Source organism: Solanum verrucosum, unplaced genomic scaffold (genome assembly GCF_900185275.1).
Source record: "Solanum verrucosum unplaced genomic scaffold, falcon-dt-bn FXZP01000277.1, whole genome shotgun sequence".
NCBI lineage: Eukaryota > Viridiplantae > Streptophyta > Magnoliopsida > Solanales > Solanaceae > Solanum > Solanum verrucosum.
In genome coordinates, this window is record NW_026019945.1 from 2,982,917 (window position 1) to 3,003,461 (window position 20,545).

Consider the following 20,545-nt stretch of genomic DNA (forward strand, 5'->3'; position numbering starts at 1 on the left):
CCGTATCTCTATCTTTGTGGAATAGGGAGGTTATTTAAGACAGTTGATTGACATGAAAGAATTAAACAAATGATGAACTAATATTTTACAAATGTACTTTTGTTTCAAAAGTTCTTAGGTTATCCTCCTGCTGTGTCTTACAATTCTGAGTCGAGTGCCCAATTTTTTTTATATGGTATCAGAGTCTAAACTCGGAATTCCACATGAAATTTCGTGTGTGAACCCATATTGGGTTACAATTTTGGACCTGAACATTGTTGGATGAAACTTCAATACTCAAAATAGTGAATCATGAATTTGTCTACCAAGAATTGAAATGTGCAGAGAGAACTTAAATAACAAAGCCACAGATTATTAGGGTAGAAAGGATAAACTTACACAAAAACAGGAACACCAATAGGGTGACAAGGATGTGTAAATCTTTATATTACAAAATAATCTGATGTTAATATTATTCTCTGGATCTATGAATGGAACTCTCTAATCCCCTCCCTTTTTTCATGGGAAAGTATAACTACTTACACTGCTGTTGCCTGGTAGTATTAGTTGACAAAACTAGTTTACCAATAAGACGCCGAAGCCTTTTAGCCCCTGGACCTGGTTTAAGCTTTGCTGGATTTCCAACCTTTAAACAAGAAGGTCTGCTGGTACACCAACCCCCCGGTGTGAAGCTGCCATTTTTTCGACGGAGGAACTCTTTATCAATCTTGTCTAGAAGAGGATCATCTCGCCTGAACTTGCGAGCAAATGCAGCACCACTTGCAATAATTCTTGATGTGTCATTTATGTTGAGATTGTGTGGATGTTGTTTTGGAGGGCGATCCCAAGAAATGAAGTGCAAGTCGTGGTTAATAACAGTTGTAGCAAATTCTGGGGCATTGCAAGCAACAGTCTGAAAGTAGCCTTCAGGAGAGGAGACAAAATTTGTGTAGTACATAAGTAAGGTTCTGGGAAGATTATCCCAACCCCATATGCAGTACTCCACAAAAGCACGAGAGAGGATCATCCACGCTGAACCTGTATCAAATTTGTAGCATTTTTCATAACTGCGGAAATAAGAAGATAAACCTTATCTATTTTCTACTTGACTTCTTCACTACTTTATTTCCTTTTCATACTGCTTTTGATATGCTTTACTTGAGCCGAGGGTCTTTGGGAAAATAACTCTCTAACTTCACAAGGTAAGGGGTAAGGCTATGAACACACCACCCTCCCCAGACCCTACTTGATGAATTAAACTGGGTATGGTGTTGTTGTTGTTAAGAAGATAAATCATATGGTGGATGCATTACACGAAGAGCTTCATTATCTATGCAGTTCATGCTGATTCAACGTACTTTCTTCGTAGATCTACCTCATTGTGTGGTCAGAAAGTAATCTATCTATTTCCATACATACTTAAGATTGGCAAATGCTTGACCGTGTTTCTAGAAAAAAGATTTCAGTGTGGAGAAATACAGCATCAAGTATAAAGACCGTGAATTTCCAACGATAGATATCTAAACCAAATCTCTGGATTAAGCAATTTTAGCAGGCAACAACAGTAATTGAAACACTTTGCTAACTGCTCCAGCTGATGCAAAATGTCATAGCTTCATCTAACCGCAATAGTTGATACGCAACATGCAGGTTGACGGCGTCCAAAGATTAATAGGAAGATAAAAAATGAAAAGAGAAACTGAAACGTAAGTTTCAAGTGTGTCTAAGCATGGAGTTCTTTTCAACTTGACGAGTCTCTAACTGAAAAAAATACCAATCGTTCAGCTTCTGTAGAAGTGACAGATTCAGAGTCTTCAGGTTTCACACAAAATCCTTATCGTAACCAAGAAAGCAATATCTAGATTAAGGGAAAGGAGTAATGGTACAAGCACAAAATTTTACAGGGCCAAAGTAGTATCGTGGCATGTTCTATTTGCTTTTGTGGTGAATCAACATCAGTAAACAACTTCAAGAATACTTAAACAAGTATGTGAATTCAATCATCAAAAACTAACCTGCAAAGAGTTTAAAGGCTGTGGGAAGAGCTCTCTTTGGCGAGACCCAAAATATGTCAGACTTGGTTGTCTTATAGAGACCAGGGTCTATAATAAGCGGCATTGCTCTTTGACCCCTGAATAGAATCAATCCAGTTACACAGAAATTAAACCTCAGTATAATACAGCTTCAAGAGCACAAAGTGAGAGATAGAGAGAGGATAGCATACTCTTTCCAACCCAGCCGGCTACTGTACTCAATGAAATTGAACTCTCGTTTTAAATCAGAAAAAGTATAGAGTAAATCTGCCAAAAATTAAAGAAAGAAACACGACATAACTACTCAAGACTGACTTATGACCAAAACGAAAGTATTGGCTTTTCTGGTAGAAAAAGCTAAACAAACAGAGAACTAACCATCTTGAGTCACCAGTGGATAATCAGAAGCACTCAGGTTAATAAACCAATCCCAGTCCTGATACTTCTTGAGGAGAATCGCGCAGGCATGAAGAGTGTTAGCAACCATGGTAGGTCCACGGTAGGTCACCATGTTTGCTTTGGTGATCATGTGCACATTCCCAACCTGTGCAAAAATAGGTTCTTTCTCCACTCTAGAAGCAAGCTCTAACCTCTCCTGCACAGATGATTCTAGGTCCAGATGAACAACATAATAGTTCCGTGGATGATACAACGCTTGCAACGTTCTCCAAAGCTTTTCGAGATCATTCTTTGATCCAGATACCAAATAAGCAAAACGGGGGACAGGAGGTCTAGCAGGAGGGGGTGGAGCTTGGTTAATTATCGATTCAGCAAAATATGGGTTGGTTTGATTTAGCTTAACATGAGATAAAAAGATTGAATTGATTGTGTGTAATGAAGTAATTAGGCCCATGTTGAAGGAGGTTACAACAACGAAAAAACACACAATCGCACTTAAAACCAAAGGAAATAGCCATCTCTTCTCTAAGTTCATTGACTTCATTGCTGAACCTTATCATTTAGTTCAATACCAGCACAAAAAACACAATTATCATCTACTCAGAGCATTCCCAACTTAATCGCGCCCCAATAGCCTGTTCTTGATTTGCTCACCAGAACACACACCTATTCAAATGGAATCCTTCAATCTACACTCTGCCAAAATGTTGTTTATATAAAAAGTCACCATCTAGAAGCTCAATCCAAAAAATACAACTAGTAGTATTAAATTAACAAGATAAAAGATACACTCAAAGACTCCGTAAACAACTAGCTAAGAATTTGGTAGAATGACAAAAACAAGAATGTACATCCAATATATAAACATATATACATAAGCAAGCTAACTTTCAACCATATTATATCTTAATGAGTTTTACATATTTTATTGGAGAACCAATAAGACAAGTAAGAAATTATATTTTTTTTAGCAGAAACAGTCAGAATGTTACACCAGGTTCATTGAAAACAGAGAGAATTTTGATACAAGAGTCCAAATAATTAGCAAAAAAGTATCAATCCCCAAATCAAATCAAAATTTAGAATCTCAAATTTTTACCATTCCACAAATGCATATACACCCAAAAAGTCAGCAAACACATAAAAGGCAAAAAAACCCAGAAAAACAAACAATCACAGAAAAAATTCAAATAATCAAGAAAACCCAGAAATTCAGTACCCATTACACAGAAATGGTAAAAAATAATTTTTTTTTGTACAAATTAGAATCAGCAGCTAAAATAGCAAAAAAAACAGTGAGCATAAACATTAGCTTACAATTTCAAATCAACCCAGAAAAAAAAAAGATTAACCCATAATTTGATCTAGAATTCCAGCAACCATTAGAGAGACTATTTCCGATAAACCCGACTAACTCATAAAAGAAAAACAGAATTTTGAATCAACAGCTAAAATAATAGCATTACTTCATTAATGGGTATGATTCAAATAAACCCAGAAAAAATAAATAACAGAGTAAACTATAAGAAAGAAGAAGAACCTTCAATTTTTGTTCGGCAAATAGTTATATGGATTGTTTTAGATTCTTGAACAAACTGGTTCTTTTGAGAAGCAAAAGAATTAAATACAACAAACAAAAATCAGTTTTTTTTTTTTTTTTGAAGATGAAATCAGCTAAAGATAAAGATAATTTGGTTAGTTAATTAGTAGACATTAATGGAAGAATTATAAAAAACAGTAGAAGTTATTAAAGGCAAGAACGTGAGAACAAAGAGTCTCTCACGTTTCGATTTTCAGATTTTTGGGCTTTTATTTTTTTGCTTATCTTTTTTTTTTTATATAATGTTTTTTGGAATTATGATTTATGTGTGTGTAAATTCCATTTTTAGTCTTTCTTGAGTTTGACTATAAAGAAATAAGTATTTCATTATTGATTGTTGTTACTGTTTTCTTCGTGGGTCAAAGATTTATTGGAAACGTCTATTTATATATTTTCATAAAATAGGATTAAACTCAATTAGGAAAAATTGTATGAAATAGTAAATTATTAATTCAAATTAAATGTTATAGCCATAGATTATTTTATTTGTAATTCGCAGCAAACATTTCATTTTTTTGTCATCTGATTTGTATACAATTAGTCATTTTCGGTATACAATTACCCATTCGGTATACAAATGTATAAAATGCATTTGTGTTTGTATAAAGTGAGAGAAAAGTGTATATACAAATACAAATATATATTCATCATATACACTTATAATTATACAAATATAGATCTTATTATACAAATTACAATGTATAAATGAATTTATATAAAATCGAACAATTTGTATAAAATTTGATGTATTTAGTGAATTATACAAATCAAAAGCTCCATAGCAAACATAAAATTTGTTATGGAGCGTAATTATGTAAACTATAGTTATAGCTACAAATATGATTTTTATGTTTGGTATATGTGAAAATTGCTCAATTATATATGCATCATATTTTGTAGACTTTGTGCGTAGATTATATTGAATTTATTAAGTATTATTGTTTTTTGTTGTTACTATTTTCAATTTATTTATTTTTTAAAAATGTTTTAGCTAAGTCGAAAGTTTATCAAATACAATTTCTGTTTAATTTTTTTTAAGTTAGAATTAAGATATGCGTATATTATATATTCTACCTTTTACCAACTTCATTTATAAAATTATACTAAATATATTATTGTTATAAGGGAAAAGGCACAAATATGTCATCAAACTTTTAGAAAAGGTTCATTTATGTCATATGTTAATAGTTTAGCTCATCTATGTCATTACTGTTAAAGAAAAGGTATATCCATGTCAGTGTTATTAAAACCATTTTAGCATAAATGAACCTTTTCTAAAAATTCGACACATATTTGAGTCTTTGCCCTTGTTATAATATATCAAGTAAAGTATTTAAGTGTGTAAACTCCATTTTAAGTCTTTCTTGAGTTTGACTTAAAAGTCATCAATTATGGTTTTGTTGGTTCATATTAAGTAAGTATTTTTAATAATTATTGTTAGAATGTAAAGAGATGGATGAGGTTTTTAAAAAAAATTAACAAAATTACTTTTTGAATTTTGGAGCATAGTATCAATGGTAGTATTTGTCTAGTCTAGTTTATTATTTATGATAGTTTTTGTCTTTTGTTATATCATATATGTTATCATCTGTAATATATTTTATTTTAGTTATTCCATTATTTTGATTTTGTTATTTTACTTTATCTAAATGTTCTATAATGTATTCTTTATTAGTTATCATATTTCTTTATTTTTATGTTCTTCTTTTTATAATTACTTTAATTTATTGTATGATTTTTCAAAATATTTTTTCTACCTACCTAATTAATTAAGAATAAGATAGTTTACACTTTACTATTTTCAAACTCTATTCATGAAATTGTATGTTATTGTAAAAAAAAAAAAGTTCTTCGCATTCCTAATGGGGCTAGCACTATAAATCCAAATTAATCATATTATTGAAATCCCAATCTAATTATTTAAATGACTATACAAAAAGGAGCACAATAAATATTTTATAAAAGTTGTTTATTTTTTAAGAAGTTATTCGTGATTTAAAATGTCAGAATGGCTACGTGTAATGTAGAATGTGGAATTCCTTAGCAAAAGGAGAACAAAAAGTGAAAAGCAATTACACCCGTCTTCTTTAATCATTATTAAACTCATTAGTTTGTCAAATTAATCATATATATTTGTCTGCCTCAAACTTAATTACTCCATCATGATGAGATTAACAAGAAAAAACATACTCATGTGTATTCTCAAGATTTATGTAACAAAAATAATAACATATTCGATGTAATTTCACAATTAAAATTTGAAAAATGTGGAGTGTACGTATACCTTATCTTTCTTTTGCATAGTAAATCGAAGGAAAATATTTTATTCATAAACTCTTCAAGATCTATCTATTTCTTTGTATTGAAAATAATTAGCAAACATCTTTATTTATAATAATAAGAAACCAAATTAAACTAAGACTAAAAAATATATTACAATATAAATCAGAACAAATAAATTCTAACTAGACATGTAGTTTTCAAATATATTCAAATTGATAATCAAATTAAGTCTAAAGATGGACATGTTTTTAATTAACCCAATATTGAAGAACCTGAATTGAATTATCTTTTGGTTTTACTGTAATAAATTAGGTAGAAGAAATAGAACCCAAATTTTCTTTTTTCCCAAAAGAAAGTTGTTTTTAAAGAACTCAAATAATTAACTATATATATATACCTAAAAGTCTATCAAGTATCATTTCCTTGTTTGAAAATATACTTTAATAGTATATCAAAAAATATAAATAGTTCACGAATTAAAGTTATACGCGAACTGAACTCAGAACATTATGAAATGAGACAGTTCGATTCGACTAGCAATTCTCAATAAAGTATACTCATTTTATTAGAGAAGTGGGATATTTTAAGTAATTTTATATAAATTAACGGATGGAATAATAAGTGATGAATCTCAACTAATTCGCTTTTCTTGATCGTTAATGGAGCTATCCCTAATCTTTTCTTTTAGCGGTGTTTCTTCTATACTTGAAAAATCTTTTTTTTTTTTATAAAAAGCTTTATTTTACAAGAAAAGATACAGTTAGAAGGTCAATATCATAGTCATGTCAGCTTCTATGACATAAACTTTACATCTATTAATGAAATAATAAACATTTTTATACTAATATTTAGTACTTATAATGATGGATGTAATTTCAAATTATTTTAATATAAAAAGTTAGACACTTAATTTGTATTTATAAGTCTAATACTTAAAAAAATATTTTAATTCAAAATATTTAAAATAAATCAATCCAAACCGAAAGTTTGCTCAAAAACTTCACTCCCAATTTCTCCTTCCTTTTTTCTATTATAAATTACAAAGAAATTGAATTTTAAAAAGGATACAAAATGGTGGACTTTGACTAAAAAACATGTCTAATTAACGTGTCATTCCACTTTGCACGACAAATTCAATTATGTATTTTGGCATTTTGATATATATATATATATATATATATATATACTATTTATTAGATGATAGGAGTAGTACGTTATTACATAAATAAATTAGTATTATCAAAATGATTTAAAATGATGCAGCGACGTGTATTATTCTCGTTGAGATAGTTCATTTAGATTATAGATATGTTTATAGGTTGAAGATTCTATTTATTTTATATTATTAATTTTGTGATACTATTAAGCACCATATATATATATTTCTCTTTTCATGTCAACAGTATTAACTATTAACAGTATTTTAGTAGCTTCTTGTAATTCAATTTTTGTTATTATTTATTTTTTTGTGCTTCACTCTTAATTTTTTTTTATAAACTACTTTGATATGTGTTATTTGAGTTGAGTGTCTTTCAATAATAACCTCTCTATTTTTAAAAAATATGAGTAAAATCTGCGTACACTTTATCATCTCCAAAGTCTCATTCTGAAATTGTGCTAAATATGTTACTTATATTTTAGCCTTATTTGAATGATTAAGTCTTACAACAATAGATTTTTAAAAACAAATAACGCTTAGGTGAAATCGACTGTACCCGAAACTTGACATCCACATTCCACACCCCTAACTAATAGTGACTTGTTTACTTAGGCAAGCTACTATATTATAGCGACAAATACCACCCTTACACAATCGATTCATTTAAGTCTAATAAGTTTTGACTATACTATTAATACTAGGTCACAATAAATTAAACACTTTAAAAATCGAAGGAAAACGACTTTTTAACCTATCTACACAAGTACAAACATAGCTTTACCAGCATATACATACAAATACAAGTGATATAAAATTCTGAAATAAATTAATTTTTATTTTATTTTGATCTGTATTTAATGTTAATAGTAATTTATGGTTATAGGTTTCACAGTTAGTGGGCCTTAGAAATGGACATTACGCGGACGTGGGCCCATCTTTGGAGGTTAGGCGAATACAAGAAATTTAAAAGTAGTTGGGCCCACATAACAAGAATGTGAATTTTATACTAATCTAATAGTGATAAGATCTAATTACATTATAATCCCTAATCTTTTCAAATTACAAAAATCCTTTAAATTTGGTGAAATTTCGATACATCCAAAAATGTCCTGATACATCGTGTTTTGATTCTAGATACATCCCTCAACGTCTCAATACATTGTGTCTCGATTTCAGATATACTAGTCAACGTCTCGATACATCACGTAAAGTGATGTATTCGATCGATACATTGCGCAAAATGATCTATCCGATCGATACATCGCATAAAATGATCTATTCGAGAAAAGAAGAGAGTAGAATTAGTTGTAATTTTTTCAAATTATAATTTTTTTTAGAGAATATGATAAAATAAACCGTGTATTTAGTAAATTTATCTTTAAGGGGGTTAGGCGAATAGAAGAAATTAAAAGTAGTTGGGCCCACATAGCAATAAAAAGGACAATCTAAGTTTAGTGGGGTCACCCTCATCTACCGCGTTTTAATGCGCAAAATGTATATATTTAATTAATTAATTTCTTTTCGTCTTCAATTTTCCACGAATTAATTGACTTCCTCTTTTGTTGACTTAACCTATTTGGCTCTATTTCGATATATCGTCTTATAAAAAATAGATATTTTAAAATATTTTCTTGTTTCATATTAGATGGATATATTATTAAAATTAATTAATTTTATCATAATTTAGTAAGTGGTCAAGTAACATGGGATAAATACTTTTAATAAGATGTTCATCTAATATGGGACAGAGAGAGTATAGGTTAATCATAATCAGTTTGGTTTTTAGTTAATTTTTCTGCTTAAAAGTAGGTGTTTAAAGACACTTTTTACCTTTTTAAAAAAATACATTCAAAAATAGAAAAAAAAAGTTTAAAATTAAAAGCTTTTTAAAATGAGCCAATCCAAACGTCTTCATAATTTTCATTTTTTAACTATTCAAAAATTATATTGAAATTTGATTAAATTTGAATTTATATTGAGGATGACATACTCAAAAAAGGTCAAATCTAAACTTCTCATCGAGAAATGAAAAGGTACTTATCATTCAATTATAATATTTGTAATAATTTTTACTTCTGCATTTGTTGACTTATTCTTCAATTTATATATTTTTTTCATTTTTCAATCGTGTTATTGTATTGAGAGTTTAGTTAAATTTGAATTTACGTTGAAAAGTTACACATTGAAAAGTTAAAAATTATCTAATAAAGATGATTATGTATTCAATAAAGTTCAAACTCGAGTTTATTTGATTAACACTGAAATAGTACTCCCTCTGTTCATATGAAAAAATGATTATGTTTTATTGATATGTTAAACGAACAAGCAAGGGTAAACAAATTATTTTTGAAATACTGGACAAGTAAAAGTCGGAAACATTCCACAAAGTCTCTTGCTAGTCCATTTTTTTGTTCTTTCTAGGCAAATGATGGATAAAGGTTAGTCAACTTCACAAAAGTAGGATGCGCAACTTCACCATCTTAGCTTCTATATATAGTCGACCAAACCCAAGCATTTAGACGTGTTAGTTTGTTCACATTTTACTTGTTTAGTATTTTAAAAATAGAATTTTATTTTTACTGGTCATTTAAATCTTTAAGTATATCAAGAATAGATGATTATTTTTTCCATTATATCTAGTGGCGGAGCCAAGATTTTTAATAAGGGGGTTCAAAATCTGAAAAAATAAATACACAAAGTAGTCGAATGGGGTTCGACATCTACTATATATACCTAAAAATTTATTTTAACCATGTATAAATCATATAATTTTCCGCCGAAGGGGGTTCATGTAAGGTGGCTCCTCCACTAATTATACCATCAACGTTAACTGCTTATTTTTCAAATCATTTTTCAAGTCTAACTACTTATTCCTTAAATCATTTTTCAAGATCAAAGACGTGCAAAGTTTGAAATGGACAAATAAAAACAAACTAAAGAAGTATTTTCATTGTGGGCTCGAAGTAGAAAACTGAAAAGCTAAGCTGTTTGGGCGACCAAATTGAAGCCCATTTAGTGCTATTATTGGGTATTGAAAGCCCAGAGCCCAGATAAATGCAATTACATAAAGGATCATTTGGTTGGAAATAAGTTATCTTACTATGTATATATGATAACTTATCTCATCACTATAGTATAAATGGTGGGATAAATAAATCCAGGACTACATAATACCTTCAACAGGATAAAATAATTCTACATTATGAGATTATTATACTTTATACCTCACAAACCGAACGTCTCCTATGTGAAATGGAAAGACTTTTTAAAACTATTGAATATACAACACTTTGGATTGAATCCCTTGAAACAACAATAACAATATATCGGTGTAATCCCATAAGAGGGGTCTGAATAAGATAGAATGTACGCAAACTTTACTTCTATTTTGTTAGGTACGGAGATCATTTTTGATAGATAGAGACTCAAGAAAAACCAATTCGAAATAGGTTTGAAAAAACAAGGTGAAAGAAGCTCGGATGAAACTCCTCGAAGCCCGTTTATTTTGGGCTTTCAGCTTCGACCAATTCCTTGAAGGCTAGGCCCATAAATGAAGAATCCCAATAACCACTACGGGCTTCTTGTGATAATGGACCAAGCCCATGTATATTCCATCTCCATTAACTTTGAAATACCTTCTCCGTTTCAATTTGTTTGTTTGTTTTTGACTTGATACGAAGTTTAAAAAAATAAAGAAGATTTTTAAGTAGTGTGGTCATAAACTGAAGGTATGTAGAATGTACCAAAATACGCATTAATCTCATGGTTTAAACATGTCATACAGAATAAAGAATTGCCAAAAAAACGAAAGAGACTTATTTTTTTTAGCAGACTAATAAAGAAAGTAAGACAAACAAAATGAAATGAAAAAATAACATTTTTTTTGAAATCTTTACACTATATAACCACTCATCAAAATAATAAACAGCAATTTTTTTTATATTGTAATATATAAATAATATACATACTTTATACATAGTTAGTGTATCTTTAATTAGTAATTAGATTCACATTATAAAATTTAAACATTTTAATCTTAATAAAAATAACCCGAGTCTAACTAATTAAATCTGATAGGCATCTGAATATGGATTATTAATGATTACAGATGCAATATCACATGGCCAGTGAGAAACAAGCCCATCATATTAAAAAATATAATGTTAATATAAATTTATTTCGAGTCAACTATATAAATATATAAATATTGATCATAAATGAGTAATTTTTTTTAGGGTAATTAATCTGCTTTAGCCCTTGCCTTTATCACATATGATGCTTAATTTAATATTTGATATTTATTTAATTTATGTCTAATCAATATGTTTAATTTGAATAATATAAAAATAATTTTTTAGTTTGAGTTAAATAATGTTTTACATTATTATAAATTGAAGTGTTGATAAGTATTTTTTATGGTGGAGAATTATTTGAGTTTATAAATAAAATATTTTATCAGATTTTTTATTTTATTTTTTGTTATCAAAATTAGTTGTGCATGAAATTCATCCACTTATCAAATTCGAATTTTGAGTAATTAGTAGTCTTGATAAGAATCATTCTCCTATTTTAATATTTATGTAAATTTAAAGATCGATAAATATTGAATACGAAATGATTATTAAAAAATATCAATTGTTTTTGGAATGTAGGCTAGATTGGTATTATCTCAGATCCAATGGGCCATTTCTTATCTGGTTGTTGCTTCCTAATCCTGTCTACCTATAAAGCTATAACAATATTTGTCATATTTCTATTCTCCCTTACTTTTTCATCGTAACGGTTTCTTATTTGATGTTCGATACTCCAATTAATCAGAATTTATATAAAAAATATTTATAGAGTAAACATGTTTCTATACTAGAATTAGAAATGCCGTTTGATAGAAAATATTAAAAAAAATATACATGATATATTTTGTTTTTTGATCGATAGCGTTTATAGCCTATATATAACTAATATATGTATTAATCATATACTTCAATCAATACTAGTCCTATATCTAATACATCATCAATTAACAATACTAAGTCACTTCCAATTCTAATACGTCCAATTAACTTGATACTACAACAATACAAATCAAAACAATTGATAAAAAGTAATCTTTCAATATTTTTTGAAATTTTAGAATAATCCATAATTGCTATAAACTATGTTCTTCGGATGATCGCTCTGTAGGTGAGCACTTTATGTGCATTGTGTAATAGCTTGCAAACCACATAGAGGATGTAAATTATACTAGGTAAGTGCTATACGACATATTCGACTAAAAAAATATTAAGGGGGAATCGATCTCATGTAGACCACTTCCTAACTAACTTAGTCATCCCGAAAAACTAATCTCTCAACATTTCTAATATATAATTTATTTACCTTTTCTCTCTTTGTTGATCGTTAAGAAATCAGCGAATCAGGTTGCTTATTGTCTTGCTAAAGCATATGTTTCTGTCTAGGTTGATGGAGTGGGGTACTAATCCTTCATCTTATATTCCCGATGTACTCGTTTTCGATTTAATAATACTTTCATACACTTTACCAAACTACCCCTCCATCCCCCCATATTGTGAAAGTACTTGAAGGGTAATGTTGGTCATTTGATGTAGATGGCTTTGTTTCTCGTAATCATCGACGAAGATATGACGTTTGGGTAGGTAAGTAGTAAAAGTTAAAAACCTTTAAAACAAAAGCACCAAAACACGTGTTGAATTTTTTGGTTATGAAATACACACATCAAACTCAAAAAAATAATAAAAACAGATAATAAAACCAAAGAAGAAAGAAGAAAAATATTGTTTTGGTTGTCTCGTGAGTACCCACTGAATATCTCAAAATGGCATTGTCCAAACGGCACTAATATCTTTTGTTTTGTTTATCGCTCGATGTTCGATACTATATCATAGCTTGATTTGTTTGGATTTACATTGTATAAGATTTTATTTGAAGGGAAGTGCTCACTATTAAAGATTTTCATACTCATGATTCAAACCTGAGAATTTTAATTAAGAAAGAAGCAACCTTATCTGCTACACCATCTCTATTGATGGTGCATTAATATTGTACTTTATTAGTAGTAAAAAATCTAAGCATAAATACAAATGTTGTAAAAGACAAATCAAATGTTACTTCAAAATGAAAATTTTGAACCTTTACAAACATAACATTATTAAAAGTTAATTCAAAGTTGAAATGAAAAATCTGAATAATTTAGGATTTATTTCTATTGTTCTCATAATTTTTTTTCGTATTTGCTTTATATACATGCATTAGGATTTACAGTATTAATATTTTTTTACATTCATTTAATTTAACACTTTAAAAAAAAATAAGAGTACATACCCTTTATTAGTGCTTTACAAAACATTTGCAAATGTTTGGTACAATTCTTTCACACACCACACAAGTGTTGTTTAATTCTCAAAACTTACCTCTAAACAACATCAAAAACCAAAATTATTTTTCCAAAATTACCTCAATTTATAGGCCTATAAGTTGTTTTTATTAAACTTCTAAACTAGAGTAGTGGGAGATATTTTCTTACTACTATTGAGATTGAAAGTATTTATAGGAATTTTACTCTACACCTGTAGTATTACTCCTTCGATCCATTTTACTTGTCATGTTTTTCTTTTACATATTTTTTAAGAAAACAAGTTAAAAAATATAATTTAATCGATAACAACAATGATATGTACAGTATAATTTTATATATGAAGTTTGAAAAGGATATACTATACATTGATTTTACCCCTATTAAAGTAGAGAGACTATACTATGAAGACAATAGGCTCAAAAGAAATGTAATCAAAACACTGAAAGAAAAATAACGACAACAAAAGAAAGAAACAACTATCATTCTTGTTATTTATTATTGAATTTCATTTTAAAATTATCATCTTTTTACTACATTAATATCTCTCTAACATATATTGAGTGAGAATAAAGGTAAAAGTTAATAATTAATTATATCTTAATTTTTAAAATAATTATTATTTTAGGACATTTATTTCTAATTAAAAATATGTCAACTAAAATAATCATAATTTTTTTTTTACTTCCAATAACAATCTCTCTATAGCAAAAATGAGTGGTCTATTTATATTGTTTGAACAATTTTCACTTTCTAAGTTGGCTTTTAAATTTAAATTAAACTTAAGATCTATTTATTTAAAGAAATTTAATTATATTAACATTAGCCCTTAAAATGTTATTAAACACTCAATGCTTATCAATTATTTTTAAATTTTCTTAATCTAATCCAAACAAACTCTTAACAAATAAATTCTATATATGTTGCACATGATTTGATATAGTTACTAACACAAAAAACACAATAGCTAAAAAGGAAAAAATAAGCTAAAAATGGACAAAAATATCACACATCCCTTTCTTTACTGTTTCATAATTAAAACAGTCAATAAATATTTATAGGTCTAATCTTTTTGCTTATTTGTAACAGTTTTTTTTTTTATATTTATAAAAATACCATAATCTCCTCACTACCCCACCTACTTCCCACTCTTTATTGCAAAAAAATAAAAAAATAAAAAAATCAATATTATTTTCAAGAATTAATACTAGCAGAGAGAGAGAAAAAATAGAAGAGATCTGAAGAGGGGTCTGACTAGTTTCTTCTCTCAAAAAATCTCTCTTTTGAACGGCCCTCCCTAATTTTTGTCAAAAAGGGTATAATAGAGCGAGGGGTAACAGTCTTTTCTCTAAATCTTTGCATTTTGTTTTTGCTATACTCAGTAAGTCTTCACCAATTTTCAGTTTTGATTTGTTTCTTCACTGTTTCTTCTTAGTTTAACTGTTTATTTTTTTGGGGGTTTCTTTTTGATCTGTACTGATCTTGATCCTTTTTAGGTAGTTTTTGTTTCCTTGTGTTTAATTTCAGTATTTATGATGTGGGTTTTGTGTTTTAGGATGAGGGTTGCTAAATTTAGCTGTTCTTGATGTAAAAATTTGATATTTTTTGTGTTTCTGCTGTATGTCTACTGATTGTACTTGGGTCTTTAATTTTGGTGTTAGTGATGTGGGTTTTGTGTTTTAGGAGGAGGGTTGCTTAGATATAGCTGGTCTTGATGTTAAAATCTGATCTTTTTTGTGGTATGTCTACTGATTGTACTTGGTTCTTTAGTTTTGGTATTGATGATGTGGGTTTTGTGTTTTAGGAGGAGGGTTGCTTAAATTTAGCATTTCTTTATGCAAAAATCTGATCTTTTTTTGTGCTCTAGCTATATGTGTACTGATTGTAATTGGGGATTTGAGCTGATTTTTCAGTTTGTTTTTGCTTTGTTTTGCATCAATGCAAGTATGATTTGGTTTCTATCGGATTCATTTTTTCTATCCGATGGGGTTTGTTTCCTTGTCTTTAATTTTAGTATTAATGATATGGGTTTTGTTTTTTGGGAGGAGGGTAGCTCAAATTTTGCCGTTCTTGATGCAAAAATCTGATCCTTTTTTGTGCTCTAGCTATATGTGTACTGATTGTACTTGGTGATTTGAGCTGATTTTTCAGTTTGTTTTTGCTTTGTTTGCATCAGTGCACAGTTGATATTTGGTTTCTAGTGGATTCAGTTTATCTTTGTTAAAGATCTAATAGTTGCTTTTGATTTCGAATCTGGATTAGTTTGTATGCTGCTTTCTCTTGTCCTTTAAGGTTTGTGGGTTTTTCCTTATCCAATTTCCTTCTTTTCTTTGCTGTTAATGTATATGGGATCGCTTTTTTTCTGTGCTCAGCTTCTGAGATGATGACTCTGAAATTTTTTGTTGTTTATTGATCTCTCTGACCTCTGGTATATTGAGTCTCGAATGAGTAGCTGCTCTCTAAATCAAAGATCTATTTTTATACTGCTTCATAGCTTGATCATGGATTATTAGGATTCCCTGGGATGAATCATTCTGCACCAATGGTTTAAAAGTTTAGTCCATCTTGCGCCCAATTTATTATTTTGATAACCTTGGGGTCTGTGCCGTATAACTTAAAAGTCTTCCATATCGTGTTATTCTTTCTGTCATCAATTATCGTGTGTCTTCTTGATGCATCTTTCTCACTTATGTAGTAGTTTGAACATAATTTGCTAATGTATTCAATCTTTGCTTCAGGATCAGGCACTTCTCGGTTTGTATTTCATTGAAATATGGGTGTAGAGGTGGAAGCTAAGTTAGTTCATGTTCCAGTTGAAGCTGGAAGTGAACAGATCAATCTTCTGAAAGAAAATGGAATGCCGAATCATGTTTCAGGGATTACCGAGCCAATAAAATTCGGCTCTCATGGGACTGAAGAACCTAAGAAGGAGGAAGTAAGCAGAATTCCTGTGAGCAATGTTCCAAAGGATGCGGTTGAGGATTGGCCTGAACCTCAGCAGATCCATTCGTTCTATACTGTTAAATTTCGGAGATTTGACGACCCAAAACTGAAGGCCAGAATTGAACTGGCTGAAAAAGAGCTACAGAAAAAGAACCAAGCTAGATCTCAGATCATTGAAAAATTGAAGGCCAAAAGGGTAAGTTTTTTGGTGAATCTTCCTTTGGCTGTACATTTCAAGAGCATATTACTTGGTATCTCTCTTGTATTGTCAAAATCGTGGAGTTGTTTATGACATGATCCTAAAATCAGATTTTTACTATGTTTTGCTGTGTTGAACTGGAAGTATTATAAAGTTAAAATGAAAGGTCTTGTTATCCTACAGTTTTAACTAATTTCTGCAAATTCAGCAAGCTTTAGTAAGTTGATATTGCCAATTGCATGACCCATTTTGTTAGTTGCCAATTTTTTTCCAATTTCTGGCCTTGTGGGAGTATGGCGGCAATAATTAAATGGTCTTTGAGTATTTTCAGGCTGAAAAATCAATTTTCATTGAACAAAGGAAAGCCCTCAGTGCTGAGAATAAGGAATTTTGGAGTGCTATTGATGGTAAGATAAAGGAAATGGTACCTCTGCATGAGGCCCTGGGCCAGCTCCGTGGTTCTAGGAATGCAGGCCGAGAGAGGGGTCCTACAGTGTGTTCATCTGAGGAGGAGCTCAATCATCTTGTAAGCACTCATTTATAACTTTATTTAATAGGTTTGTTTTGTCATTATTTGCGTTCATTCCTCAATTTCATATTGTACACAAACAATGATAATATGACATTTTCATTCTGGCAACTTTGTAGATTAAGGGTCTGCAATACCGCATTCAGCATGAAAGCATTCCTCTGAACGAAGAGAAGCAAATTCTTCGGGAAATCAAACAACTTGAAGGAACAAGGGAAGATGTTAAAAAGGTTGCTGCTGCAAGGGCACAAATTCATGAGACGATGGGTGAAAAAGAATCAATCCAGAACCAGGTCAAAGTAAGGTCTTTATGTTATGTTTCTCTTATACAGATGCAAAAATTTAGGTTTCGTGGCTGAATCTTATAATGTTAGTTTGCTGTAATCTGCATATGATAACTGCTAACCTGCCACTGGTGTTGTAGCTTATGAATGTTGGCTTGGATGGAGTTCGTAAGGGGCAACAGGAAGTTAAGGGCAGGCTTAAGATAATAGATGATCAGATTGATGCCATAAACAAACAGATCGGCATATTGGATGAGGAATTGAAGGGCGTTGTGGAGAAGAGGGACAAGACTTATGAACATATTCTGGAATTGAGAAAACTGCGTGAAGAAGGGGTATGCTGCTCTGCTTCCTTGTTGATTGAAATGTCTTACTATTTTGGTTAAAAAAAGGGTTTATGGTATATGTTATGCTCAAATTCAATCCGATTAAAACAAAAAAAAGATTCAATCCCATTGTTTACCTTCGGTGAATCGTCAACAATCAATTACATACGAGATGCTTCAATTACTGTGCTTCTACTTGTTACTGTTTTAATGTCATATGCTACCCATCTATGGTCTATTTGATCTATCTGTTTCCATGTTTGATTACATGTTTTTGTTGTGTTGCGTTGTCCTGTGTTTATCCCTGTATTTTTGTAGTTGCCTTATGTGTAGGAATTTTATGAGTGATCAGAAAAATTTCTCCGTCGTCTACACTATTTTTTGTTAGGAAATCATAGCAGGTAGAAACATTTCATTACTGGTAGATACACGCTTCACGGGCGCTGGTAAGTGACATGATGGTTGCCTGGAATTTTATAGAAATGATGACTTCTGGTTTTACTCATATATGAGGATTTCTAACTTGCTAGTGCCTTTCGTGTATATTTAACTGACTACCGCAACCGTCCTTGGTAACAGCTTCTAGAGACACACACACACACCCAAAAGAAAAAAAACAGTTAAAAGGATGGCAGCTGAGAGGTAAGGAAGGTTGCTCTTCCTAAAAAGGAATAGAAAAGAGTAGGAAATTTTACATCTCAAGGGAGAAGCCAGTTGATTTGATTTGTTTATGTCAACACTCTGAAATCTTTCACGGGCGTTGTTATCTTTAAAAAAATTGAAATGTTTTTTTGATTACTGCAAGCGTCAAGAGAAATAGTCTCTAAACTTATGTAGTCTTTATAACCTATTTCCTGCAATTTTCAGAATTCTTCTTTCTACCAAAACTCCAACGTGTTGCACAAAGTGAAACAACTTGCTGATCAAAAGGATGTTGGAGCCCTTAAAGAGCTCTCAGTTACAGAGGTATGATGTATTTTTCACCGGTAGTTGTTATATTTATGTGTTTAGTATTGACAATCATCTTTTTTTCTTTCACTAGGTCGACAAGTTCATTTCTCTTTGGTGTGGTAGTAAGTCTTTTAGAGATGACTATGAGAGGAGACTCTTGCAGTCGCTTGATATTAGGCAGCTGAGCAGGGACGGCAGGATGAGGAATCCTGGTGAAAAGCCACTGGTGTTACCAGAAGCACCTACTGTCTCCCGTGCTGAAGTTCCAGCAAGAGCTAATGCAAAACCCGTTAAGGAAGATCATGCACCCGTTGATGCTGCTCCGATTCAGAAAGAACAGCAAGAGAAGAGTGGCAAGCAGCTGAATGATGCTCATGGTAAAAACACAAAAAGCACAGAGAAAAAAGCTGTCGTTGTTGATGACGAGGAAATCTATGGTTTGGACCTACCCAAGGATATTAAGCCCAAGAAAACCGAAGTTGATGAGGCTACACTGAAGGAAATGAAGAAAGAGGAGGAGATAGCAAAAAATAAACAGGCTATGGAGAGGAAGCGTAAGTTGGCCGAGAAAGCAGCTGCAAAAGCTGCAAAGAAAGCTCAGCTAGAAGCTGAAAAGAAGCTCAAGGTAATTCTCTCTCTGATTCTTTATAGTCATACCATCTATGTTGCTTGGACTCTTCAAAAATGTCAAACGCATCCAACGGGTGCAGCATCGAAAGTGAAGAGTCCCTGCAACTTAGCTTACCATTTCCTTGTAGTTTTAGGTTGTAAACGTTTCAGATTAACCATAGACTTATCTCATTACTTTGATCCCTTTCAGGAACGTGAGAAGAAAGCAAAGAAGAAGGGTGGATCTTCTGCTGCTGGTCAGGAACCAACCGAGGAACCAACTGAAACACCTGAGGAAATTGCTGAGGAAGAAAATGCAGAGGAGACTGTTGAAGCAACTGTTGCACCCAAGGTCAAGGCACGGAAAGAGAACACCATCAGGCACAGAGCAACACGCGCAAGAGGCTCCGAGCTTCCCAAATCTATGCTAAAGCGCAAGAAAGCAACAAACTACTGGCTATGGGCGGTTGCTCCTGCTGCACTCGCGATTCTGGTACTTCTAGTCATCGGATACATGTATCTTCAAAAGTAGAAAGAGGCGGGGGAGACTGGCTAGTCATCGGATACATGTATCTTCAAAAGTAGAAAGAGGCGGGGGAGACTGGAGAGTGAAAACAAAACAAAACAAAACAAAAAACAAAAACTTTGGCTTTAGTGTTTTTTTTTTTTTACAATACTGCAATAGCAAGTACTGTTTAGTTTGATCATAACAATATTTCTTTTTTCTTGCATCCTATATAGTTTAGGATGGAAAACTCATAAATGTGTTGCTGGTAGATGTGCGGCCTATCTTGAGATTACTTACTGAGAGACAGTCTACATGTTTTTATTTTTTTTGCTGTAGTTGCAATTATATTGACATTTTGCTTAATCAGTTGTCA

General features: G+C 31.0%; 2 protein-coding genes across 2 annotated transcripts; one reads left to right on the forward strand and one right to left on the reverse strand.

Moving 5' to 3' along the window:
- Positions 1 to 402: 402 nt before the first annotated feature.
- On the reverse strand, positions 403 to 3,586 carry LOC125807016 (beta-glucuronosyltransferase GlcAT14B-like). Its single transcript, XM_049486770.1, has 4 exons — positions 2,391 to 3,586; positions 2,204 to 2,279; positions 1,995 to 2,110; positions 403 to 1,017 (listed from the first exon to the last, which is right to left on the reverse strand). Exons 1-4 carry the CDS (start codon positions 2,953 to 2,955, stop codon positions 515 to 517), a joined length of 1,260 nt encoding a protein of 419 aa, XP_049342727.1. The 5' UTR covers positions 2,956 to 3,586; the 3' UTR covers positions 403 to 514.
- Positions 3,587 to 15,026: 11,440 nt separating this feature from the next.
- On the forward strand, positions 15,027 to 20,207 carry LOC125839181 (proton pump-interactor 1-like). Its single transcript, XM_049518153.1, has 8 exons — positions 15,027 to 15,204; positions 16,562 to 16,962; positions 17,297 to 17,491; positions 17,614 to 17,793; positions 17,919 to 18,113; positions 18,972 to 19,070; positions 19,147 to 19,680; positions 19,876 to 20,207. Exons 2-8 carry the CDS (start codon positions 16,597 to 16,599, stop codon positions 20,194 to 20,196), a joined length of 1,890 nt encoding a protein of 629 aa, XP_049374110.1. The 5' UTR covers positions 15,027 to 15,204; positions 16,562 to 16,596; the 3' UTR covers positions 20,197 to 20,207.
- Positions 20,208 to 20,545: the final 338 nt, after the last annotated feature.

Excerpts from the sequence above, each read along its gene's own strand:
- LOC125839181 (XM_049518153.1), top strand. The coding sequence starts at position 16,597 with ATGGGTGTAGAGGTGGAAGCTAAGTTAGTTCATGTTCCAGTTGAAGCT. Across the intron at positions 16,963-17,296 it reads AAAAATTGAAGGCCAAAAGG|GCTGAAAAATCAATTTTCAT; the intron begins GTAAGTTTTTTG and ends GAGTATTTTCAG. Across the intron at positions 18,114-18,971 it reads GAAAACTGCGTGAAGAAGGG|AATTCTTCTTTCTACCAAAA; the intron begins GTATGCTGCTCT and ends TGCAATTTTCAG.
- LOC125807016 (XM_049486770.1), bottom strand. The coding sequence starts at position 2,955 with ATGAAGTCAATGAACTTAGAGAAGAGATGGCTATTTCCTTTGGTTTTA. Across the intron at positions 2,280-2,390 it reads TCCACTGGTGACTCAAGATG|ATTTACTCTATACTTTTTCT; the intron begins GTTAGTTCTCTG and ends AATTTTTGGCAG. Across the intron at positions 1,018-1,994 it reads AGCCTTTAAACTCTTTGCAG|GTTCAGCGTGGATGATCCTC; the intron begins GTTAGTTTTTGA and ends AATTTGATACAG.